Source organism: Dipodomys merriami, unplaced genomic scaffold, assembly GCF_024711535.1.
Source record: "Dipodomys merriami isolate MVZ:Mamm:240054 unplaced genomic scaffold, mDipMer1.0.p SCAF_1, whole genome shotgun sequence".
In the NCBI taxonomy this organism is placed as follows: Eukaryota; Metazoa; Chordata; class Mammalia; order Rodentia; family Heteromyidae; genus Dipodomys; species Dipodomys merriami.
Genome location: NW_027202270.1, coordinates 79,865,625 through 79,892,843, shown reverse-complemented (window position 1 = coordinate 79,892,843; position 27,219 = coordinate 79,865,625). Strand labels below are relative to the sequence as shown.

The following is a 27,219-nucleotide window of genomic DNA, read 5'->3' as shown; positions in this document are numbered from 1 at the left end:
CAAAAAATATAGCCTTTCAGAAATATAGACACTATACAAAAATAATCCAATGAGCCACAGTATCAGACAAGAAAATCTATAGCATTGATCACTTTTCATTTAGAGTGTCTGATAAGTTCTTATTTTCCTAAGAACAAGTTGACAAACATTTCTCATTCCAGCAATAATCAAGACACCTTCAGCCTTCTCAGCAATAATTGAGAAAAACCAACCTTCAATCTACCGCCACTCAGTTCCTCACTTAATTTCAGTCTGGCATCTACAGTTCTTTTCAAATCTCTTTGCAACCGACGTCCAAAGTCTCTGAACATGGTTGAACCTCCAGAGAGGACAATATTCTGTATTAGTGGAGAAAAGTAATAAGTATAATCTTTTATTTAAAAAGAAAAGAAAATCTATAGGTAAATAATACTAGAATAAAAAACATGCAATTAATATTAAACAATGGATAGAAAATAACACGTAAAAACATGGTCTTAATATTGTTCTAAAATAGAAACAGCCTGCGCAGGCAAAGGTAAAACTAGTAGGTGAACAAAAGCATGCCATAAGAATTGTGTTAGGGTTGAAGCTGAAGTACATTTTATCAAGTGTGTGAGATCATGAGGAGACAGAGAACGTTTTCTAAATAAAAAGGTTGTAATCCCAGCTACTCAGAAGGCTGAGATCTGAACATCGTAGTTCAAAGCCAGCCTAGCCAAGAAAGTCTGTGAGACTCTTACCTTCCAAAAACTACCAAAAACCAGAAGTGAAACTGTGGCTCAAATGGTATAGTGGTAACAATGAGAAAAAGAAACTCAGAGACAGTGCCAGGCCCTAAATTCAAGTACCAGGACTGGCACACACAAAAAAGGTTTTACATGGTAAAACAGTTTTATCTTAAAGTAAAAGATGGTCCCCAAATGGAAACAGTCATATAAGGGTAAAACCAGATGTTAAAAGCATGTCATAAAAGTACTAAGGTAAGATTGTAAGATTTCCAGAGACAGAATTGATAAAAGGCCCCAAATTGTCTCAATGAATTACTAAAAGGCTCTCTTTTCAAAAGCTTCCCCTTAAGCCTCAATAAAGCTCAGGCACCAAAAGCATGTTCTCTATGGAGAAATATTCTTCCTTTCTTAATACATTTGGTGTTCTTAATAATCTTTATTGTTAGTTGCATGTAGTATGCATATATACAAATGTACATACACAGATATATAACATGTAAATATCTGTGCAATGCATACATTTATACAAGTATATATGTGCATATATAAATATACATATACATATATATATATATATACATACATATATGACCTTGTATATGGCTGTTTTAAAAATACTGACCTTGTAGAGAGGACGTCTGACATCAATAGGACAATTCTGAATTACTTCATCTACAACTTCTGAGATAGGTTGTGTAAAGTCTGGATTAGCAAACTGAAAAATAAATTAATTTGGATTCATGGCAGAGAACTGGTTACTGACTTGAATATCACAACAATAAAATGTTAAGAAACATCTACAATTTAAAAAGACTTTGAAAAGCAGTAAACTCGGATCCTTACTTAACAGATTCAAATTAAAGCTCTTGAAAACAGATTTCAAGAATCTCAAATAAATTAATGATAATATACAGTATTTTGTAACTATAGGAAGAACAAACATGTAAAGCCAAACATAAGAATACTATGACATGGCAAAATCTGAGTAATTAGGAACTCATAAACTCATAAAGAATATATACATCAATGCTGTTTGGAAAACAATTTGGTAAAAGCTAATAACAATCTAAATACACATGCTAGTAAGTCTACTTCTTTGAAAAAATATTTGAAGGAACTCCTGCACATGTACTATACATAGAAAGCTGATTCACTCTAGACCTGCCTATATAGTAAAAGCAACCACTGAGCTCATCAAAAGGGATTAAAAAGGATAAATGTTGTACAGATTATTATTACTTAAGACTACCTGCTAAAATGTGAAACCCCAAAATCAATGTATGAAATATCTGAACAATCATTTGTGCAAATGCACATGTGTAGAAGCAGCAAAGTGCAAGTCTACCAATATACAATTTCAGGTTGAAGTGAACAAGGTACCACTTTATTTCAGCTATCATTCTGTAAGCCAGCATCCTTTTCTCTGTTGATTCAGTCTAACATTTTTATTGTTGGTGATTTTGCTATTTAAAATAGCTTCTAAGCATAATGCTGAAGGGCTGCCTAATATTTCTAAACAACACCTAAAAGGATGACTGGATGTCTTATAAATTTATAGACTGAAATATAAACATCAGTGCATACATACCTCTCCCCCCAAAAAATATAAAGTAAAATTATGCACTGAAGGGATTAAGAAAATATGAGAGCAAAGGCTCAAAGGAACTAACTTTGAATTTTCCTTAAGAGCAATGGTTCAATAATTACTACTTCATAGTATTCTTAGCAAGTAGAAACGTGTGTGTGTGTGTGTGTGTGTGTGTGTGTGTGTGCGCGCACACACACGTGCACACATGCATGCTGGTACTGGAACTTGAATTCAGGGACCTTAGTGATGACCTTTTGGCTTTTGTGCTCAAGGCCTGCACTCTACCACTTAATTAAGCCACACCTCCACTTCCAGCTTTTTAGTGGTTAACTAGAGAGAAGAGCATCAAACTTTCCTTCCTGGGATGGTTTCAAACTTCAACCCTTAGATCTCAGCCTCTAGCAATATCTACGTAGAAATAAAATTATAAAGTATCAACTTTGAAAAAAAGAATCAACCATGTAGTCAGGTTATCATGATCAAACAAAACTATTAACTCATTTTCCTCTTCCAATATTAAATGATCCTCAGCCTTACTCTTCAACTTAACTTACTAGTCCCTGGTAGACATTATCCTTTTCATCTGTTACATGACCACTTCCTACAATACCCACACTGCTGATTTCCAAACATTTTCCTCTATATCACATCATTTCATTGAAATTACTCTTCTTGGATCACATGAATGCTGAAAAACTCATCAGTACTTTAAAAGTTTCCTCTACTTCATTGCAGCCTGGCATTATTTAACCTACTTCCCTGAAACATTCACTTCTCTTATTTTTATGACTACAATCCTGTTAGTATTTTTTGCATGTCAATCTTATTCTACCTGTCCACAACAATATGCTTTCTCCACTGGGACCCAATTCTTCACCTTCTTCTCCATGGCCTTTTCGTGGCCAGTCTTCTCTTTAGTACCACTGAAGATGATGAATTTACCTCTGTCTTCATTCTAGGACACTTAACCCCATTTCAAAACCTTTAGAACTCTTAAGAGGTTGGGGTTTCCATGGTATACCCCATTTTCACTGTATTTTATTCCGGTGTCCTGTACCTTGTATATACATTTTTCTGATTTGGGGAGGGGAAAGGATATAACAAAACGCTGAAACAAGGATACCGATAACCCATTGTAACAAAGAGATGTACAAGATACTATGCTGAAAACGAACTTTACAACTTGGTGGGGAGGGAAGGAATGGGAAAGGAGTGAGTAACAATGCTTGATAGGAAATGTACTCATTATGTTACTCATATAACTGTAACCCCTCTGTACAGTGTCTTTAAAATAAAATATATATTTTGTAAAAAAAGAGGTTAGGGTTTTATTGTTCATTTTTGGTTTTTTACTTTTTTTTTTTTTGGCCAGTCCTGGGACTTGAACTCAGGGCTTGAACTCTACCACTTTCGGCCACAGCACCATTTCTGGCTTTTTCTGTTTATGTGGTACTGAGGAATCAAACCCAGGGCTTCATGCATGCTAGGCAAGCACTCTACCACTAAGCCACATTCCCAGCCCTCGTTTGGTTTCTTTTAATATAAAGAGTTCTTCACTGTGCAGCCCAAACTGGCTTCAAACTCTAGGTTCTTTTGTCTCAGCCTTCCCAGAGCTGAGATTTCCCACCTAGCTGACTGTTTTTGAACCTGTTAAAAAGATAAATTTCTCTGTTCTAACCTCATCTGGTCCTCATCTTCAAAATTCTTTATTTGACTGGATAGCACATCAAAGTTGAAGAAGTTATAAACACCTCTGAATCACCAGATTCTTAATATTTACTCCTTTCACACTGAAGTAATTACTAAATCATACTGAATCTCCCTTTTTCGCACCTCCTTCCTTCATCTCAATGCCCTACAGACAATATCTAAAATACTGCAACTATTTGCCTCCTATGTAACTAACCAAGTGCTACCAGAATAATCTTTATAATCCTGCACATAAATCTATGTCACTTCCATGCTGAAGATTTCTGCATAACTGGAATCCAGCAAACTCCCTTGAGCAGTGCATTTGTTCCTCATGATATAGTCCACAAATACTGATTTGGATTTATCTTCCACTGTACCTCTATAACTATTATCTACTTGTCTAATGTCCCAGGACTTTGCTCAGCTCATCAACTCTGGCAGAAACGTGCATGCCTAGAAAAAACTATCCAACAGTTCAGCTGATCTAAATTTAACTATTACCTCTGAGAAATTTCTCTGGTTTTCCCAAGTAGACTCAGATGTTCTCTGCTTTTATGCCCTTAACAGATACATGTATGCACTAAAGCCACTATACCTATTTAAACAATACATCTTGTTCCTTGCCCTCAATAAGAGAAAGATTAAATCATTTTTTTACCTTTGAATACTCATTGCTTAATCTGAGATCATAAAATGATATCCCCTTGGTATTTGCTAAGTGAATATATACTGAAGAATTAAGTGCTCCCTTTTTTTGGTGGTGTAGATGTATGAACTCTGGGCCTTTCACTTGTGGGCAGGTAATCAAGCCACCACTTGAGCCATACCCACAGTCAAAAAAATTAACTGTTCTTGATGCTAAAGAAGCGCAGAAAGCATTTACTGTTATTCTATCAATAAAGCTTTTTTCTGATATTAAATTATCAGAATAATTTTCATTATTAAAAGCATGTCTTCCATTAACTTAATGTAGTTTTTCTCTTTTATTTTGCCAGTCTTGAGACTTGTACTCAGGACCAAGTCACTGTTACTGAGCATTCTTTTTTTCCCTAAAGGAGAGCACTCTACTATCTGGGCTACACAGCTCCACTTCCACCTTTTTAGTAGTTAATTGGAGATAAGAGACTCACAGACTCGCCATTCTAGACTTGCTTTGAAAGGAGATCCTGAGATTTCAGCCTCCTCAGTAGCTGGTATTACAGGTTTGAGCCACAGGGGCTCAATATTAATTTAATACAGCCTTTATGTTGCTAAGATTTCATATTGATAGAAGACTGTTTAACTAGTAAATAACTTTATGACAATCAATTGAAAATTCTTTGCATAATGGCCATTTTATACTTCTGACTAAAGGCCTTTTGAATATTTTAAAGGATCATAAATATTAAGAGCTCCTTCTCTTGCCATGCTGTTCAGTGGTATAACTCCAAAAGCTATAAATATTAAAGTGACAATAGTTTTGTTTTCCCATATGTATAAAAAATATTGAGTTTAGTCTCTTTTAAAAGAAAAAAGTTTTTTTCCTGAGAAAGTTAACTCAAAGTTTGATATTAGTTATCTCTGAACATATTCTAATTCTTTTTTCTGAATATTTTGAAGCAATTACACTAGAAAATAATAAACAACTTACCTCTGGATGAAAAAAGATTTCTGGTCCCAAGAATCTCTCATAACCAACATCAATAGAAAATTCTTTCTTTGAGATAGCATTGATTCCAGTATACTGTTTAATCCACTTTGCCCCATCAGTGTCATACTTGTTAAATTCTTTTACTAAGTCTGGGCAGACATAACTATAGCGCTCCTTAAAAAGCAAACAAAGAAACAAAATCTGTATTTTTAGTTTGTTTTATAAGAAAAAAAGAGTATCTGTAAATGAGAGTCAAAATTAGGAGGCTATCATGGAACAAATTTTTTTAGGATATGTGTAGTACAAATACATAATCTATACATAATTCCTGACTTCCTATATGAACATGCTTAGGACTTGGAAGATTAAAGAGTCAAGTCTACTCTTTTAGTGTTAATTCCTAAAACTGTCATTTAAGTCACTCAACATTTTTACTGTTTTAGTAATCATGAATCTTGTGTTCTTGAAAATATACACAAATGAAAAAAACAACTGATCACAACCACACAAATTCTGACCTAAATGAAACAAAGAAAAATAGAATTAAAATATATACCTTTCTATTTTGCTATTATCTGCAAGGGTGAATTATTGCATGTTTGGTTATATGTTCTAAGTGGATGTTTACACCAAAAATGTAATTCAAAAAGCTAGTATGTACTTCCGGTCTTGCCCCTGAACACAGACGCTCCCTACTTAGACATAAAGGATACCATCATTTTTCTTGGTTTTGAAGTCTACAGATTTGGACTGAGACATTGAACCTGAATCCGGTCCTCTTACGGGAGCTGTCCTCTTTCGGAACAGCTTAACCATGTGAGATAATTCCCCTAATAAATTCCCTTTCATATAAATATATCTATAGCCTACTGGTACTGTCTCTCAAGAGAATTCTGATTAATACTCATAATTTCCCATAACTGTACACATAATTCTGTCCAATAAAGATGCAAGTATTACTATTGATTGTGAAAAGATATAAAACGAAAGAATATGCAAAAAATAAGACAATTATTTTACTTACCCTCTTTGTCCAAATCTTTCAAGTGGAAATTACATGAAAATGATGCTCCTTAAGTGATTTTCAGACAGAAGATCACTCTCCCCTCATAAGTTTAACCCTAGAGTTTAAATCCTTAGAATTTTTTTATTTTTGCTTTTAATATTTAACTTCCTAAAGAAGTTCAAATTGTAGTGCTCCTATTACTTTTTTAGCTTTTTGTTTTGTTTTGTTTTGGGTCCAGTCGTGGAGCCTGAACTCTGGGCCTGGGCGCACGCAGTCCCTCAGCAATTCAGCTCAAAGCTAGCACTCTACCACTTGAGTCACAGTGCCACTTCCAGCTTTTTTTCTTTTTTGCTTATGTGGTGCTGAGGAATCAAACCCAGGGTCTCAAGCATGCAAGGCAAGTGCTCTACCACTGATCCACCTTCCCAGCCCTACTTTTTTAGTTTTTGTATTACCAGATTGTGGTAATTGTGGGGAGTCACTTGACGTTCCTGCTTACAAAGTAGTCAATTCATCTACGTGACTAAGCTATTAATAAAAAGAAAATTCCAATAAATACACGGAGGCAAATAAGTATTTTTTATAAGAGCAGACTTGCTTTTACATATTCATAACATGTTGAGACTTACTAAAATATTTTAGTCATGTTGGTAAATGACAAATTCAAAAAGTAATGTCAAATAATAAAGTTATATATAAAAAAATTAGTAAAATATCTTACATAGATATCACATTCTTCCTCTATACTCATTTGAGCCAAATGTTGTCTGTATATTATAGTTCCATAAATCAATTACAAAAATACTTTTAAAAAACTGCTGATTAATATAAAAAATCAGCCAGGCACCAGTGACTCATGCCTGTAATCCTAGCTACTCAGAAGGCTGAGATCTGAGGATCAAGGTTCAAAGCCAGCCCAGGCAGGAAAGTCCATGAGACTCTTATCTCCAATAAACCAATAGAAAACTAGAAAATGGTGCTGTGGCTCAAGCAGTAGAGCTCTCACCTTGAGCTGAAGAGTGCAGAGACAGCGTGCAGGCCTAGAGTTCAAGCCCCACGACTAACCTAATTAATTAATTAAGTTCAATGGTAAGTTCAGCTGCATGGATTCTATAGTAATTATTTTTAATAATCACAAAAACATCAATTCATTTGTTAAAACATCCTTGTGGAAGTTCTCATGTGTGAAATATGGAAAGATTATAGAAAGTGTTGATAATCTGATTCTGAAATAATTTTCTTGTAAAACATACAGAGAAAACAAGTATCAATAAGAGGAATTATTTATAACTAGCTGGCAAAAGAAAATACTGCTCCTCAGAAATTTCTACATGGTACTTTCATACATATGATTTTATTTCTTAACTGAATTACACTTTTATCACTACTATTTACCTTTACTGCCTTGGCAGTTTCCAGGGACTGTTCTGGAGGGATTCCTACTTCTCGATCTCTCAGCAGTTGTTGAATAAAATATGTTATATCTCGTCCTGCAATTGGAATGTGTTTAATACAGCTGCCGATCACATATCCTTCAGCCTGGTTGGGAGGGGAGAAAGAGGTCTCAAATTTACTTTCCTTGTTTTGAAACTTATAACCTAAAACATGATTCTTTCTCATTAATTCATTTGCATCTCAAGAAATGCTTTATCAAAGAAATTTTTAATTCTATCCTTTAACTGCATTTTCTCAAACATTTTTTTTTTTTGGGGGGGGGGTCCGGTCATGGGGCCTGAACTCTGGGCCTGGGCACTGTCCCTCAGCTCTTCAGCTCAAGGCTAGCACTCTACCACTTGAGCCACAGCACCACATCCGGCTTTTTTTTTCTGCTTATGTGGTGCTGAGGAATTGAACCCAAGGCCTCATGCATGCAAGACAAGCACTCTACCACTGAGCTACCTTCCCAGCCCTTCTCAAACTATTTTATTATTGAATTTGTAATAATGTATAAAAATTATGAATAAGAACCAACAACTTAGATTTATTCCAATAGTTTATAACCATGAGATGAGATAACATAGAAATAGTAAACTATGCCGGGCACCAGTGGCTCATGCCTGTAATCCTAGCTACTCAGGAGGCTGAGATCTGAGGATCATGGTTCAAAATCAGCCCAGGTAGGAAAGTCCGAGAGGCTCTTTATCTCCAATAAACCACTAGAAAACCAAAGTGGCGCTGTGGCTCAAGCGGTAGAGCATTTGCCTTGAGCTGAAGAGCGCAGGGACAGCACCCAAGCCCAGAGTTCAAGCCCCATGACTGACAAAAAAAAAAAAAAAAAAAAAAGAAAAAGAAATATTAAACTATGAAAATGTCAAATGGTTTAGATAACAGACTTTGTATCAGATAGGGTATTATTTTTAAATCCTTTATGATTTTAAGAAAAAGTTTAAATTATAGTCACACAAAAAAGTGATCATTAACCTAAAAAGTAGTTACTGCTTTCTTAATGAAGTTCTTAATTCACAAGCCTGAGGCATTTTGTGAGTTATCATCTTGGCTATTAACTAGACTCTGTAGAGCAGATACATACATTTACCAACATCAGTCAGAACTATAATAAGTAATTTAACAACTAAATTTCAGTAAGAAAAAAGCTTATAAACAGCTTCACATGCTAGGAGTGAACATTAAGGATTGGTGGCAGTGCATGTTTATAATTCTAGCACTCAGTAGTCTGGGCTAAGAAGAGTCTGAGGCCAACTTGGGAAAATCAGAATTGATCTCAAAAGACCAAAAACAAGTAAGAATATTAAGGATTCAATTCATTCTCTAACTCAAAGACAAAGGTGAATAAATTATATGAACTAAGTGTTTTTAGACATTCACCAACTGGACAATACTCCTAATAAAGAAGAAACAAACAAGGTAAATGCTCTGAATACCCTCCAATGGCCTTGGGGAGCTCCTACACAATAATGAGGGAAACAGAACCCAAAAGAACTAATCGGCCCATTCAAGTGACAAGCGTCCAGCCAAAAGTCTTCAAGAACGTAGATAGTATAAACTCTAAGCTCACACACAGAGGGAAATATTTCATGTTTTCATTATTCATGTGAAAGATGTTTTCAAGCACAGGACATCAAATTGAGTCTTTAGAAGAGTACTGAAGCCAATAGTAGATACAGTCCTAGACAACCATCTTTTCTGGAACTGCCTAGTGATGTTTATAATGAACCACTGACAAGTTGGGCAACAAGGGCTCATGCCTGTAATCTAGCTACTTAAGCAGGTTGAGATGTGAAGGTGTTGGCCTAAAGTCAGAAGTGGAGCGGTGGCTCAAGTGACAGAACACTAGCCTTGAGCATAAAAGCTTAACAACAACACTCAGGCCCTGAGTTCAAGCCCCAGGACCAGCACAAAAACAAAAACAAAAACAATGAACTGTATATTCCAAATATGTGAATTGTATGCATGTGATTTATCTGCAATAAAACTGCTATTAAAAATACCAGTTGTTATGGTCTGGAGGTATATAATTCTGAGGCAGAGCATTTGGCTAGCAAGCCCGAGGCTTTAGGTTCAATTCCCAGTACTTAAAAAGAAAGAAAAAATATTAATAACTACTATGACACATCAGATGTCAAATGGATAGGAAGGAATCAGGAATGTAACCCAAAAGCAGTCATTCTGGGAATGTTATCCTCAACAGTTTGATTCATTAAGCTACAAGAGTATGAATAAAAGTTCAAATTATTTCATTCCTTAAATTTCATTCAATCTGAGTATTTAAATAGCCCTTCAAATTGATGTAAATATGTACATTATCTTCCCACCTAATGAATATAAAATCTATTAATAGCTTTGAATCCATCAGGCATAAGAAGAAAATTAACATGTTATTAAGAAACCAAAAGCCTTGACAAACAGTATTTCAGACAATCTAATCTAATGCATTTTTCTTAATACGCCTTACTAAATACTCAGTTTTACTAAATGCTCAGTTTGCTGAGCTTTTTATTGGGTAAAATAGAAATTCAAACCTTACTAAAGTTCATGTAGTACAGTTAATACAAGATAGTAGTGACAGTAATTATACTACATGTGCTACACAGTTAAGTCTTTAGACCACTCTGAAATCTCTTTAATTATGATGCACACACAATCACATATACCCAACTCAACTGGTAAAGTGAATTTCATAGTTAATAAAACTGTATGTCTAGATGTAAATCATCATTTTCCTAATTAAAACATAAACCCACAACAAAAGATATACTTTGGAATTCATTTATACAATGTTAACAATTTGGCTACGTGCCAATGGCTCAAGCCTATAATCTTAGCTTTGCAGGAAGCTAAGAACTGAGGATTGTGATTTGAAGCCAGCCTGGGCAGGAAAGTCCCTGAAACTCTTACCTCTAATTAAATACCAAAAATACCCAGAAGTGGCTCAAACAATAAATAAAAAGCCATGAGTGAAAAAGACAATAGCACCCAGGCCCTTAGTTCAGGTTCCTGTATTAGCACCCAAAAAAAAAAAGCAAAAAAGGCAAAATAATAATTACAATGAATTTTAAATGTAGTATTAATTCATGTAATTTCAACTGAACTCTATGTGTTACCTTCTGTTTAATAATTTTTAAAAATTTCTTACCACAGGAATGACATGAGTGACACCATCTCCACTGTCTATTACCGTACCAGTCAACGTCCGTTCCCCTACTTGTCTTGAGGTCCAGGATGCAGCTAAAGCAAGCACAGCCTTGAACAAAAAGAAATAAGAAACAAATATAAGAACAAAGTGCTTTATTCAATTTTACATAAAGAACTTACAGGATAAAAATACACAAAATAAATTTCACATAATTCAATAAAGTTGCTTACTTTCTACATCTTATTAAAGAAAACTTATATTTGTTTCTCCATATTTATAAACTTCACAGATTTTACTGGGGACCACTTTTTCTGCTAACACCAAAAATGTGAGGAAGAACAACAAGAAATATTAATAGCTCTTACCTGCCAGAACTTAATTCACATGGGCTGGCTTATAACAAACTAAAAGTAAAAAGTATACCACCACCAAAATTAGTCAATAAATAAGCATCATTCTTTTAAAAGTTAGATTTAGTATTTTTAAATACAACAAGCATTTGGAACTATGTAACGAGTTCTTTAGCTGAAATGGCCATTGGCACACTTCAAAATACTATCACTTAATTAGGACGTAAAACTTATTAAAATACCATTAAGAAATCTTGGCACAGACTATACTCAATTATTCTCTAAAAGTATTTTTGATTATTAAAAAATTGATACAGGGTTTTTTTTTTGGATTGGGGGGGTTGTTTATTTTACCCCCAATACGAAGGTTTACACTCAGGGCCTTATATTTGCTCAGCTTGCTTGATTAGCTGGCACTCTACTATTTGAGCCATACCTCAAAGTCCAGCTTTTTGCCAGTTACTTTTTGGAAATGGACTTGTCTGCTTGGGCTATCTTCGAATCATCATCCTCAAATATATTACAGATATGAGCAATCAGCATGCATCTGAAAACTAATTTCTTATAATCCAAGATTCAAAAAAGGCATATAGCTCATAACTGAAAATAGACATAAATGGGCCTTCTCTTACCTACCTCTGCAGTGTAACTGCTAAAAGATACCTAACAAGGTCACTCTGTTTTAACCTAGGATCATTTTAAAAGAATGACTACATTATTATACTAAACTAATAAAAATGTAAAAGTATTTTTAAAGATCTTACAAGGAATATTTTCCTATTACTTAAGAATAAGGAAAAACTGTTTTTTCCTAATTCTCATGAAAAACTTTTAACAAGTATAAACTTCATTATATATAGCATATTAGTATAAAGATGAGATACAAAATTCTAAAGTAAAATTTAATGAATCTCCTCTAACTCCACTTTATTAGAGCTTAGAACTAAAAAAGACCTCCAACTTGAGATTGAATTACTTTTTATAAAGTTTATCAAATATTTTGACTAACATTTAAAAGGAAGAGCAATTAATTTTAGGTAACATTAGATATGCTAAAGCTTTTTGGTCCACAAACTAAAATAGTCATTCCATAAAATATCACCTACTGGTGAGGAAATGGAAAGACTTAGAAAAAATTATATTAAGTGAAGCAAGCCAGCCCAAAGAAACATAGCTCTCATGGTTTCCCTTATTTGCAATAACTGGGATATGTCTAGGATAATCTTACCAGACAAGCAGAAAAGCTATGTACATATGACCATATAAGATGATGTTAAGCGAACATAGGGACACAGAGTTTTATCTTTGTCACTACTGTTTTTAATGTACTATGTGATTTTATTTTCAAATTTGAATTTTCTTTTTTTTTTTACATTGAGAGAATACCGTACAGAGGAGTTACAATTACATGGGCAAGGTAATGAGTACATTTCTTATCAAGCATTGTTGCCTCCTCTTTGTTTCCCCTTCCCAGCCCTTCCCATCCTCCCCTCCTCTCCCGACCCGATCATCCCCCCACCCCCCACCAAAGTTGTAAAGTTCGTTTTTCAACATAACGACTTTGTACATCTCCTTGTTGCAATGGGTCCACCTGTATCCCTAGTTAAACAATTTGTTTTTGCCCTTCACCTCCACAAATTCTACCAACATCAAATACAGTGAAAGCATGGGTTATACCGTGGGGGGTGGGGGGGAGGGACATACAAAGCAACAAAGAAATCATCTTATAAGTATGTTAGAAACAATCGCATGAAAGGAAAACAAAAAACATTTGAATACTTATCTTGGGGTTCATTCCCCTAACATCAACTTATCTGACCTTTTCTGTTTGACTCAGACATAAACTAGTTATTGCAAATAAGGGAAACCATGGACCTATGTTCCTTTGGGCCTGGCTTACTTCACTTAATACAATTTTTTCCAACTCTTTCCATTTCCTAACAAATGGAGCAATGTCATTCTTTCTGATGGAGGCATAGAATTCCATTGTGTACATATACCACATTTTCTTGATCCATTCATCTACTGAGGGGCATCTGGGTTGGTTCCCTATCTTAGCTATGGTAAATAATGGTGCAATAAACATAGTCATGCTGGTAGCTTTAGTGTGGCATTGTTTGTGATCATCTGAGTAAATGCCCAAAAGTGGGATTGCTGGGTCATAGGGGAGCTCTATGTAGAGTCTTTTGAGGAACCTCCATACTGCTTTCCAAAGTGGTTGAACAAGTTTACACTCCCACCAACAATGCAGTAAGGTTCCCTTCTGTCCACATCCCCTCCAGCATCTCTTGTTATTAGAGTTCTTGATTCTAACTGGAGTGAGGTGGTATCTCAATGTTGTTTTGATTTGCATTTCTTTTATGGCTAGAGAGGTTGATTTTTTTTTTGCATGTTCTTTCCCTCATTTTCACTGCATTTAATTCTGATGCCCTGCATCTTGTATATACATTTTTCTAATTTGGGAAGGAGAAGGGAAATAACAAAATGCTCAAACAAGGATACAGGTTAACCCATTGTAACAATGAGATATACAAGACACTATGTTGAAAACGAACTTTACAACTTGGTTGGGGTGGGGGGAGAGAAAACAGTTGCGGGGAGGGAAGGAATAGGGGAAAAACAAAAGAGGGGATAACAATGCTCGGTAGAAAATGTACTCATTACCTTACTCATGTAACTGTAACCCCTCTGTATAGTATCTTTACAATAAAATATATATATATTAAAGAATATATCACCTACTGGTATTGCCTACTGAAATTAAAAAATAAAACTGTCTGATCTCAAGTCAAAGAGCCTTTGACTCACTATAAATAAGCTTTTTGTCCCTTACATAAAAATTAGAAGTGTAATTAGTAGGAATCATTAATACAAAGTATTTTTATTGTCAGATATTATGCTTGCTATAGTTTTAATAAAATAAAAGCTCTAGCCCTCATGGGTAGAATAGTAGCTGTTTCATATACGTGGAATAACTAGTACAAGTTAGGCATAACAAAATGTTACAAGTATTTATGATATACAAGATACAAAGAGCAATGAATGATCTTATATACCTAAAGATAAGTCTATCAAAACAGACAGAGACAAAAGAACCTGAGCAAATTAAATTGTAAGTTAAGTGTAAACAGGTAGCACTGACTTATTTACCTGCACAGCAATGTACAAGCCAGGAACATTGAAAGACTCAAACATTATTTCAGCAGTATATTCCCTGTTTTCTGGAGTATTCAATGGAGGCTCAGTCTATTGAATTAAATAACATTTTGGTTAGATAACATCAGATCATCCTGATAATTTTATAGGCAATTTCTAAATTAGAAATAATTTCCTGCAAATGTTATCTAAAAAAGCTGCATTTACAAGCACAAATATAGACACAAAGACTAAATAAAACTATAATTAAAGTATACCTATACATGTATAAAAGTTATTCATATAAAAAGAATTGGATTCCTGTATCACACTTTTATATGAAATAAACATCAATAATAAATGTGAAGGGAGGGAGAAGAAAAGAAGAGATAAGGAGGAAAAAAAATAAACTCTAGTTGATGATACACATACCACTGGGTGTAAAAATGACTCCTATCTGCAATTCATTTTCAAGTCATTGAAAAACAAGATGGAGCCAGGCACTGGAGGCTCACATGAATAATCCTAGCTACTCACGAGGGTGAAACTGAAATCTAATGCTCTCAGTTCAAAGCCAGGCCAGGTAGACAAGTCTGCTAGCCATGAGCCAAAAAAGCCAACCAAAAGGAAGGAGCCTACGTCAAAACCCTGTACCAAAAAAAAAAAAAGATAGACATCAGAAAGTAATTACAGTAAAATGTTAACTGTTGAATTTATAGGCACTGGTGATTACTTTCTGAACAGGACTATTGCTGCCAAGATGATGGAAGCGAACTGACAAATGGGACTATATCAAATTAAACAGTTTCTGAATCGTAAGAACCAAGAGTCAACCCATAGAATGGGAGAAAACCTTGACCAGCTATTCAACAAAGGAAGGATTACTATCTAAACCATGAAGAACTCTAAAAACTAAGCAGTGAAAACAAATAATCCACCTAATAAATGGATAAGTAAACTGAAGTTTTCACAAAAAGAAATACAAATGGCTAATAAGTATATAAAGCAATGTTCAATATTCTCAGCCATATCTATCTGGTGGCTCATGCTTGTAATCCTAGCTACTCAGGAGGCTGAGATCTGAGGATCATGGTTCAAAGCCAGCACAGTCAAGAAGAGTCCATGAATCTCTTATCTCCAATTAACCACCAGAAAACCAGAAGTGGCGCTGTGGCTCAAGTGGTAGAGTGCTTACCATGAGCTAAAGAGCTCAGGGACAGCACCCAGGCCCAGAGTTCAAGCCCCACAACCAACAAAAGAACAACAAAAGATTCTATCTCACTCCAGTTAGAATGATAGCCATGAAAATGGCAAACAACAATAAATGCTGGTGATAATGGGGGTGGGGAAGAAAAAACCCTCATACACTGTAGGTAGGAATATAAACTAGAACAACTATAATGGAAATCAGTATGGAGTTCATTTCTTCAAAGACTCAAAATATACCTTGCTTATGATTCCACAATACCATTACTGGATACACAACTGAAAGAGAGCGAATCAACATACTACAAATACATCTGCATTAACTAAGTTCATTTCAGTTCTGTTCACAATATCTAAACTGGACTCAGCCAAATAAATGAATAAAGAAAATAACTGTATATACACACTGTCATATATCACACAGCCATAAAAAAATGAAATCATGTCATCTGCAAGAAAATGGATAGAAGTAGAAGACATATTGAAATAAGCCAAGCTCAAAAATAAAATTGTATCCTATGTTTTCACTCACATGTGGAAGTTAGACCTTAAAAACATACATATTCATTGATATACACATACATATCTAGTTATATAATCATATATATGAGTAAATACAGGACACGACTCCAACTAAGGAATTACTTACTTAGGAGAATACAATAAAAGGAGAAGGGAAAGAAAAAAAGTAACAGAGTGAATCATTTTGAGATACATTCTGAAAGAGGATGAATATGGTTGGAACAGATGGTTTGCAAAAAACAAACCTGATGAAATTGTTTTGGGAAGAGGGAAGCAGCAAAGGGAAAATAAGAAAGAAGGTGAGATTGACTGAAATATATTGCAACTATATAAAAAAATTAAACTATTAAAAAAAAGAAGCAATTATAGTAAAATGTTAATTGTTGAATTTAGGTGCAGTGATATGGGTGACCACAGAAATGTTCTTTTAACTTTAGGGTTAAGCAGTACTTACAAGTCACCATAATAAAATTTATTGGGGGGAGAAGGGCATTTTGTATGTGAGAGAGAATAAATTTATTCTTACTAGGAAGCCAGTAAATGTTACCTAATTTTAAAAAAAAAATAAACATTTAAATTTATTGTTGTCTTTTTTTTTTTGGGTCCGGTCGTGGGGCCTGAACTCTGGGCCTGGGCGCTGTCCCTCAGCTCTTCAGCTCAAGGCTAGCACTCTACCACTTGAGCCACAGCGCCACTTCCAGCTTTTTTCTTATGTGGTGCTGAGGAATCGAACCCAGGACCTTGAGTATGCAAGGCAAGTGATCTACCACTGAGCCACCTTCCCAGCCCAACATTTAAATTTATAAAATAATCACCAGGGAATTTTTTTAATTAAAATTGTTGCCTCTAGGAAATACATAATTAAGAGTTAAAAGACATGAAAAGGCAAAAGTGCAATTCTGTTTTGTTTCAAAGTATTACAAAGGGATTTTCCTTTTCAAACTATGAACACACATTACTTTGATTTAAAAGTTTTATAATTAAACTATACTGAATTTTTGTTACTAAGAATAAATAATGTGACTATCTCAAGGAAGAAAAATACCAGAAATTTATTATTCAAAAGAAGTAGTACAGGTTTATCAATAATAAGAAACAAGTACCATAGGTTTTCAACATTTTTCTGAACATTACTATGATGATTTCGATCTAAAATAGTTCCTGAAGTCTCGTGTATTAAAAGCTTGGTTGCTATTTGATAAGACTTTCAAGAGATGACTGGATCTTGAGGGTTCTAACTTCACCAATAGATTAATCGTAATGAATTCATAGACGAGTAGAATCTATTCCATTCATATTGGGGCCTTGGTTTGAGGAAGCTTACTGGAGGCATGCCTTTAGAGTATATATTGGAACTAGACCCTTTAACTCCTCTCCTTCTACCTCCTCATGCTGTGCAGTAAGCTGCTTTATTATACCACATGCTTCCTACACCAGGATACACTGCCATGCCACACCACATGCCTAGAAGTAAAACCTCTGAAATTATTAGTCAAGTCTTCCTCCCAGGACTGGGAATGTGTGTGGCTTAGTGGTAGAGTACTTGCCTAGCATGCATGAAGCCCTGGGTTCGAGTCCTCAGTACCACATAACCAGAAAAAGCCTGAAGTGGTGCTATGACTCAAGTGGTAGAATACTATCCTTGAATTAAAGAAGCTCAGGGACAGTGCCCAAGGCCCTGAGTTCAAGCCCCAGGACTGGCAAAAAGAAAACAAAATCTCCCACCCTTGAATTGTTTTCTTGCATATTTATACCAGTGAGGAAAAACTGAGTAACAAAATTACCTACTGCCCCTACCTTAATAATTATATAGTAATTACCATTTCTTCAATGTTTTTGCTCTAGTGCCTGGTAACTTTCTACTCTACCACAGCCTGTAACTAGATGGTCTTAAGATGATGTAAGTTTATGCAATCGTCTTTCATATGAAAGTTTAATAAATGATAAAGTATCCTCTAGCAATAATACATGTGATAAAAATGTTCTCATTAAGTTTCTTCACCAGTATAGTGGCATGTATTTCCAATCCTCTCCCTCAAAGGCTAAGGCAGGAGAACTATGAGTTTGAGATAATTCTGAGAATAAAACAAGATTTGTTTTAATAAATAAAGTAAATCTCCATTAAAATTATAATTTGTACTTACCAAAAGAAAGTAATGGTCTTCAGGTTCTGCCCTTAAATATTTAAAGATGACTTGCTCCATAAACCTTTCCATCAAGTCCCAATCTTCAACTATACCATGACGGATTGGCCACTATTTATTAAAACAAATAACACCAACAAAATCCCCAAATTAATATCAACAAAAACAAGAACTTTAAAAAAATAAAAGCTAGGGTTATTAGAATAATAGCATGTATTAGAAGAGATTTTATTTTCCTATGTCTGACAGTGATACTACATATCATTGTAGGGGATGCATACTAAAGTTTTTATAAATAAAATTATTTCTAATGTGTTTATTTGGGTGCTACAGAGAAAAACTTAAGATGATTACCTCAAAATGAAACAAACTGTAACATTTACATGAAAGGTCAATGTAAAACAGATTTTTTAGAATTAAAAAATTTAATAGAAAATTTGAGTTCATTTAAAATGAAGACTATGAAAATCATAGTGTATAATAATTTCCTTAATTTTCAATTTAATAATACTCCAACTATGCAGCCTAATATGTAAAACACTCTTGGTAGGGGATGTAGTAGCACAGGCCTGTGGTCCCACCTACTAGGGAAGTGAGGCAGCAGGACTGCTTGAGCCCACAAGTTCCTGGAACATAGGTAGTCCTGGCCTCAAAATAATGCAAAAAACCAAAAGTAAATAAAACACACTTGCTAAATACATATTTACAATAATCATTAAAATCAAGCATGTACAATTTTTAAGGAAGGTTATCTTTGTAAAGAAACACATTAAAAACTGTTTAAGGGCACCTCAATTTATTATAGCAAATTCATAAGAATATTACAAGGTATTTAAAATCTGAGATTAATTTCTATCGTAAGAGATACTCAACATCAATTAGATACTACATGATGTACTAGCTTAAAAGATCAGCTTCAACTTTAAATCACATTATAATACTTTAAATGACATTTGTTTGAAAATCTGGAATGTTTTGATGGATATAAGTACAAACAAAACAAAATCCATGTAAAACAAGACAGAGGTGACAACATCCAGTCTGATTCATGTTTGAGCAACTGTACAGTACCTAATAACAGGTAATCAGCATGCTGATGGTAATTGTTTAACAGCAAAGAAAAATATCCTCTTCAATTTAAGTGTGTGTTTTTTTTTTCATGGAGGATACTACAGTATCCTCTACTTAATGAACAGAAATGTTCAATAGATAGACAGAGGGAAGGGGAGGAAGAGAGAGAGAGAGAGAGAGAGAGAGAGAGAGAGAGAGAGAGAGAGAGAGAGAGAGAGGGGTGGCAATGTCCAATCTGATTCTTGTTTGAGCAATTGTACAGTCCACCTAATAACAGGTAATCAGCATGCTAATGGTAATTGTTTAACAGCAAAGAAAAATATCTGTTCAATTTAACGGTTTTTTTTTTCCACAGAGGATACTGCAGTGCTTGAACCTAGCTACTAAATGAACAGAAATGTTCATTAGATAGATAGAAAAATTTTAAATGTAGGTAGCCCAATGAAAATGTTGCTCAGATATCAAAGACACTGAGGAAACTGGTGATCCTCTGTAATAGAATATAGTTCCACAAACATAATACATATTTAATACCCATGGCAGAATGAATAAACAAAGGGATACTTTGCAGTTTTAGTCCCTATTATTACCTACTTCTTACTCTAGCCTCCTTGACCATTTCTAGAATTACAAAATGACTTCTACTCCCAGTTTGTTTTAAGGAAAAAAATAAATATATCATTTATTTTATCATAAAGTAAAATACAAATTTAAATGTCCTAAGTATGAATTATCCATTCATTAATTATTACTATGAACCAAATGCAAACTACTGGCACTACTACTAAGGACACAGCTACCTACTCTCTTAGTGAAAGTATATACAAACAAATATTACTCTGTAGTTTGTTTTTTTTGGGGGGGGCGGGGGGGAGGTCCGGTCGTGGGGCCTGAACTTTGGTCCTGGGTGCTATCCCTCAGCTCTTCAGCTCAAGGCTAGCGCTCTACCACTTGAGCCACAGGGACACTTCCGGCTTTTTTCTTTTTGCTTATGTGGTGCTGAGGAATCGAACCCTGGGCCTCAGGCATGCAAGGTAAGCACTTTACCACTGAGCCACCTTCCCAGCCCCTACTCTGTAGTTTTTGAAAGAAGTATAGCTCCTGAAACACGATGACCAAAAGGGCTTGTGAAGAAAAATGGGAAGGTTTAACTGAGAAAGTCTTACCTACACTGGTGTTAAAAGAAGCAATGTTCTTGGTTTTCTAGGGCTCTCAAAATTTATTTGCTAATTTATTTATCTGCTTATTTAGTTGAGATGAGGTAAAGTGAGGAGAAATAATAGAAAAAATACAAACACTGAATAGTACAAAAAAAACAAAACACTGGAATTATGAAAAAAGATACGTGCTCAAAGGGTTGGGGGCAAGGGGTGTAGAAAGATGTTCTAGATAAGGAGATGAAACAATCTAAAAATCAAGTCTGCTGAGGCCACATAAGGCTAGGGAAATCATTGGTACCTGCTTATAGTGATTATTTTGTAGGGCCCAGTCAATGTTATAAATATCCAAATGGCCCTTTGGAGAAAAAAGGCTCCCTCTCCCTGATAGAGAAAGTCTTTAAGAAAACAATAAAACAGTTGGACTAAAGATACAAGTCAGTGATAGACAGATTGCCTAAATGAACAAGGCCCTAGTACCAACCTAGAAAGGAAAAAGGACAGAAAGGAAGAATAAAAGCAATATGAGGACAGGGCTTAGGTAATATTAACACTTAAGGAGGAAAAAAAGGAAGAATCAGTAACAATAGGAAAGAAAATTTCAAAGCAAGAGAATCAACAGAGTAAACCTATGAAAGACAAATCAAAAACAAATAAGTTTATTACAACTGGATTAAACAAAGAGCAAATGATTTAAAATTCATAAGTTAGCATGAAAAACAAAGAGAAAAATAAAGCAATAGATGATTTGTTGAGGTCAGAAGATAGGAATAAAAAAATCAGAAAAGCCATTTTACTTATTTATGACTATATTCTTATAGCACTTAGTACTAGTTGGTCACTTAATAGTTGTTCATTAATGAGTAAATTATGAAAAAAGGGAAAAAAAAGAAGTACAAGAGGAAGAAAATATAAAAAATAAGACAAAACCAGTGCTGGTGGCTCACACCTATAATCCTAGCTACTCGGGAGGCAGAGATCCAAAGATCACTGAAGCCAGCCTGAATAAGAAAGTCCATGAGACTCTTATCTCCAATTATCACCAAAATGCTGGAAGTATACTTATGGTTCAAGTGGTAGAGCATTAGCCTCAAGCAAAAAAGATCAGGAAAAGTTCTCAGGTCCAGAGTTCAAGTGCTAGGAGTAGCCTGTGCACACGCATGCGCACACGCATACACGCACGCACACGCACACGCACACACACACACACACACACACACACACACACACACACAGCCCAGATGAAAGGCAGAAAAAAAAGCTGTGTTACTAAATTTGCTTTTAAACTGCCATGATATGGTCACAAATATTATACAAACCTACATACTAGACCTACATACTAGAGCACCAGCCTTAAGCCAAGACAAGCAGAACACAAGGTCCTGAGTTTAAACCCCGATAAACCATGTCTTAATGAAAAAGATAGATGAAACATATGTAAAAGGAAAAGGGGAAAGACACTATGTCCAAGTGGTATTAGCTTCAAAATGTAGACAAATGAAATGGGTTTTAATAAAGGGATAGAGTTTCTCTAGATGTGGCAATGTAGAGATGACAGAACGAAAATCCCACTGAGGGCCTTGAGATCTACTGGGTATGGAAAAGTAATTCACTTAAATAGGTTAAAATGTTTCCTGTTCTTGAGGCAAGTAAAAAGCCACAGAGAAGAAATTTCTATGGTTAACATAGAGTAGTATTAAAGTCTCAGATGGCCCAATCACTGAACAAATTTTTTGAAAGGAAATGTTATTTATTGAAACACAGATACATACCTTTGTTGCATATGTAGGTTTTTCTATTGCTTCATCACCAATGAAAAAGTCTAGGTCATCAACACCTTTCATCACTCTCCTCTGAGCTTGATCACCTACTTTTGCAGATTCCTTAATAGCAATACCTTTAAAATAAATAATATTCAGATGTTTCAAAAACTTTATTTACTTGAAATGAGACAGTTTTAATGTATATTTCTCCCACACTGAAGTGTTATAAACAAGACCTAGCATATTTAAATTGTCAAACTAATGTGCCAAGGTCCTAATAAGGACCATGACAAAATTCATTTAACATAAAGAAATCAGCTTCTACTCAGAGACAAGGTCTCAAATAACAAAAGCCAAACAGTATTCATCTAGAAATGTTTAAGTTACATAAAAACTAAATTTGAATTTAAAAACCTTAACTAATTCTGAATAAGATTACACATCCATATATGCCTGATGGAAAATCAGTACTTAAAAACTGAAAAAGATCACTAACGAAAGAAGGAAAAGTGCAAGAATTTTAAAAAGCAAATATTTTTTATATCTCCACCCAATTCATTATTATGGGTTAATTTATTATCATTTGATATAGTAGAAATCTGTCAAAACCTTAATCACATATACAAAGAGGTATCTAAATTAGTATACGTAGAACGAATCACCTTAAAAAACTTCAGAAATCTGGCACATAGTTCCAGAAATAAAAACCTGTCATGTACTCTTTTGCTACTGTTGTTTGAGATATGATCTCTCTCAGGCTGCCTCAAAACTCTTCACCCTCTGGCCTCAGCCTCAGTGTACTTCTTAAATGAGATCATATATTTCTGATATTTTTCAGGTTAAACAGCTCTTCATTCAAAATAGTTAGCTGAAAAAACATGCTTATTTGGCTTTCTGCAGTTCTTTGGTTTAAGAATGATATTCTGAAAGTGGGATGAAAATAATTAAAGGGAAAAAAAACTAAACATGCAATCTATTCCTTCTAAATGTCACTGATTCTCTCTGATAATATATTTGTAATATACCTAGACATCAGAAAACTCACAATTAATATCCTGAGCAACTAAGTAAATTTAAATAAAGTTAAACCATATCTACAACAGGCTTGCCAGGTCAAAATACCCATACAAGAGACAGTGGACATGTCATGTCTCTGTCTGATAATGAACACTGTACCTAAAGAATGCAAACTGAATGAGGAAAAACATCAAAAATTAAAATCTTTTTTGCAGTAGGCAAATAAAATTTTCAACATTCTGCCAAATACACATAAGACAGAAAATGAAAACTGAGAATGGGTATTTTGGCATAAAGATAAAAATAAAGAATAGATTTAATGTTGATGAGATTCTAGGGCTCATTAGATGAAGATTATAAAGACCTCAAATAAAGACAAACATTTAAGAACATAAGGAATGCCACAACCTGAAAAGATGGTAGTTACACTTCAATATTCTGAAATAATCATACATAATGACTCACAAAATACTACAACAATTAAGAGATTACATAACTAACATTGTTACAGATTACATTTTTTACAGATTAAATTCTGTAGCCCCTTCATAAAAGATGTCAAAGCTCTAACCCTCAGTAGGCAACTTTCATGGAAACTGCATCTTTTGAGTTAAAAATGATGTTATTAAGATGCTCCTTAATACCTAAGGCTGATGTCCTTATTAAAAAGGAAAATCTGAAGAAAGACATGACTTCAGAAGGAGATAAAGACACAAAGCCAGAGAAGATAATCAATCATGAGACTACAACGATGCATCTACTGAAATGACCTCAGAGTCGAAAAATCCACAGAGAAGGACATGGGTGACAAAATAGTTTTATTAGCCCGGCAGCAACTGCCTTGTCCTGGATTACCTCAGAACTAAGAGCAGCAGCGACCTCTAATGGGGCAGGGTTTATAAAGGCCAGAACCACATGCAGGTGGTGATTTAGCAAGCAAGCAAGCTGATTTACAGAAGCTCACAGACCATTAGAGGCCAGGATATTCTTCAGCAGCTGTGGGCAGAACCAGGCAGCAGATGTAGATGGAGGCTAGAGATTCAGGACTGGGGGTGGGGGTTGACAAGAAATGGAAAATTGGGTTCTTACTCTACCAAAAAAGGATCACTAACAAACATTAGATGATAGAAGATGCAACAAAGGGCTCTCCTCTAAGAGCCATAAGCAGGAAAGCTGCATTATATATAATGTCCTGCTATATTGTACACCTCTAGAATTCTAAACTGTAAGTTTCTATTAAACCAGTATTTAAAATTAAGGTTTCATTAAGTCAATTTTTAGAAATTTAGTGCAGCTTCTAGGAAACTAACACAAGTATAGTCAAGAATCTAATATGAAACTCAAGAATTAAAATCATAAACAAAGGAGGAGGCTGCAATGCTTGGTAAGAAATGTATGCATTATCCTGCCCATGTAATTGTAACAGTATGTTCTCAAATAAAAAATAAAAAAAATAAAAATCAAACACTAACTCATAAAAAAATGTCACCAATAAGCCAACATTTGTCACTAAATTTTTAAATAGATCAAAAAATATGGAAAAAGTGAAGAAAAGTAAACCTGTCCTCAGTACAGGCAACAAATATGTATAAAATATAAATGAAATGACCAGTAAGCAGGTTCTTGTTTTGAAGATATTGCTGACACTAATGTGTGGATATAGTTAATTACTAAATAATACATTTCCTATAATACCTCTATAAAAATTATCTTCTGGCTTGCAGATAAGATAGTTTGCAGGATCTTTGTCTCTTGTCATCTCTAGAAAGTGTTCATATTTTTAATAAAGATAACATTTTATCTTAAGAGATATCAACCTCATTTGCTTTATGTTATTATTATTATCTTTAAGTGGTTGTACAAAGAAGTTCCCATTCTACAAAACAGTATATGAATACAAGGTATCTGACAACCTTGTCACCCATCACTCCTAACCCATCCCTTCTCTCACTTTTTTTAAATTGAGATTAGGTGATTACATAAATTTCACATAATGTTTTTAAGAGTGTCTTTGGTTTTTCCTGTTCTAACTTTTGTTGACCATCACTTATTTTTCAGGAGTTTTAAAAATTAAACTGGCCAGATTCATATGCACTCTTTCATCAGTCTCACAATCCACTCCACATTGTGTAAATAATAGTCTATAATCCATTATAAGAAAGTAGACCAGAAAAATAAGTACAAAAATCAGTAGGTTTGTTTCCTGAGAGTGAATATGCATATGTATATGTTTATATGTACATATGTGGATGTATATACGTATATATCCTAAATAAACTTGCCCTTTTCAGTATAATTTTGACAGTGTACTTCTTAGTTCTCACGTTTAGTATCTTCACTACACAAATGAAAACACTTTTGAGACCTAAAATGCTTCTTTTTTGCATACTCATTTATTTCCTTATTTTCTTAAAATTCAAATCCAAAATTTATTCAAATTAATTTATTCTAAATAATTACTCCTAAATTTAAGTTTTCTAAGAGCACTACCAAAGCAATGACTTAAAGATTTGTCGTTCATCTGACATGCAAGTCATGGCAGCAGGTAAGAGGTGCTACCATATAATCTATAAAAATGCGAATTATGTGAAAGTCAAATGATGAATGATGACAAAGTACAGCCTATATTAATAAAAATAGGTCTAAAAAATAAGTTTTTTTTAAACAACTGAAAAATAAGTGATGGTCAGCAAAAGTTAACTAGAACAGGAAAAATTAAACACACTTTAAAAACAATGCACATACTATATGGTTAATAGATAACAGGAACATCTCTTAAGATGAGATGTCATCTTTATTAGAAATATGAGCACTCAACGGGAGATGACAAGAGGCAAAGATCCTGCAAACAATCTTATCTGCAAGCCAGAAGATAAATTTTATGGAGGTATTATGGGAAATGTACTATTTAGTAACTATCTCCACACATTAGTGTCAGCAGTATCTTCAAAACAAGAACCTGCTTAATGGTCAAATCTTTTTTTTTCTTTTATTTTAAAGAGATACTTGCTAAGATTTGCAAAGAGAAAAAAAAAAGCTGAAATAACTAGTCAGAATCACAAAAGGAAAAGTAGATTTATAACTTGACAAACCATGTTTAAAAAACTGAATGTCAGAACAGCATCAGTAGCTCACACCTGAAATTGAAGCCAACCTGAGCAGGGACGCCTGTGAGACTTGGATCTCCAATTAAACACCACAAAAACAAAAGTAGAGCTGTGGCTCAAGTGGTAGAGCAAAAACACAGGGACAGTGCCTAGATCCTGAATTCAAGTCCCAGAACTAGCACTAAAAAATCACTATCGTAGAATGCCATCGTTTGCCTTAATCACTTAATTAAGGAGATCTTTAAAATCAGATTATTTGTTTAAAAGAAATTAATTAAAAAATACTTACAGGATGGGATGATAAACTGTGGTTCTGTATTTCCAGCATATCCTAGTTTTGTATATCTGCAAAACAAAAAGAAATTTACACAATTCCACTAATACATTAGCAATCACGGTTGTCATTTGTTAAAAAATGACATTTAATTGAGATAATATTACACAGTTCCAGCCCACTTAACATATGTTTTGGAAATTATATCAAAATCATAAATGTCCAGTAGATTTTTTGTTTTGGTGGTGTTGAG

At 34.4% G+C, this 27,219-nt stretch overlaps 1 protein-coding gene across 1 annotated transcript in view; it reads right to left on the bottom strand.

Moving 5' to 3' along the window:
- Positions 1–27,219, bottom strand: part of Actr3 (actin related protein 3) — a 56,083-nt gene that overhangs the window by 13,244 nt on the left and 15,620 nt on the right. Inside the window, exons 2-10 of the mRNA XM_070024387.1 lie at positions 26,982–27,037; positions 22,578–22,702; positions 18,578–18,688; positions 14,721–14,816; positions 11,221–11,328; positions 8,022–8,165; positions 5,621–5,794; positions 1,333–1,425; positions 213–338 (exon numbers count right to left, since the gene is read on the bottom strand). Of these exons, the coding sequence (XP_069880488.1) occupies positions 213–338; positions 1,333–1,425; positions 5,621–5,794; positions 8,022–8,165; positions 11,221–11,328; positions 14,721–14,816; positions 18,578–18,688; positions 22,578–22,702; positions 26,982–27,037 (1,033 nt within the window). The remainder of the gene's footprint in view (positions 1–212; positions 339–1,332; positions 1,426–5,620; positions 5,795–8,021; positions 8,166–11,220; positions 11,329–14,720; positions 14,817–18,577; positions 18,689–22,577; positions 22,703–26,981; positions 27,038–27,219) is intronic.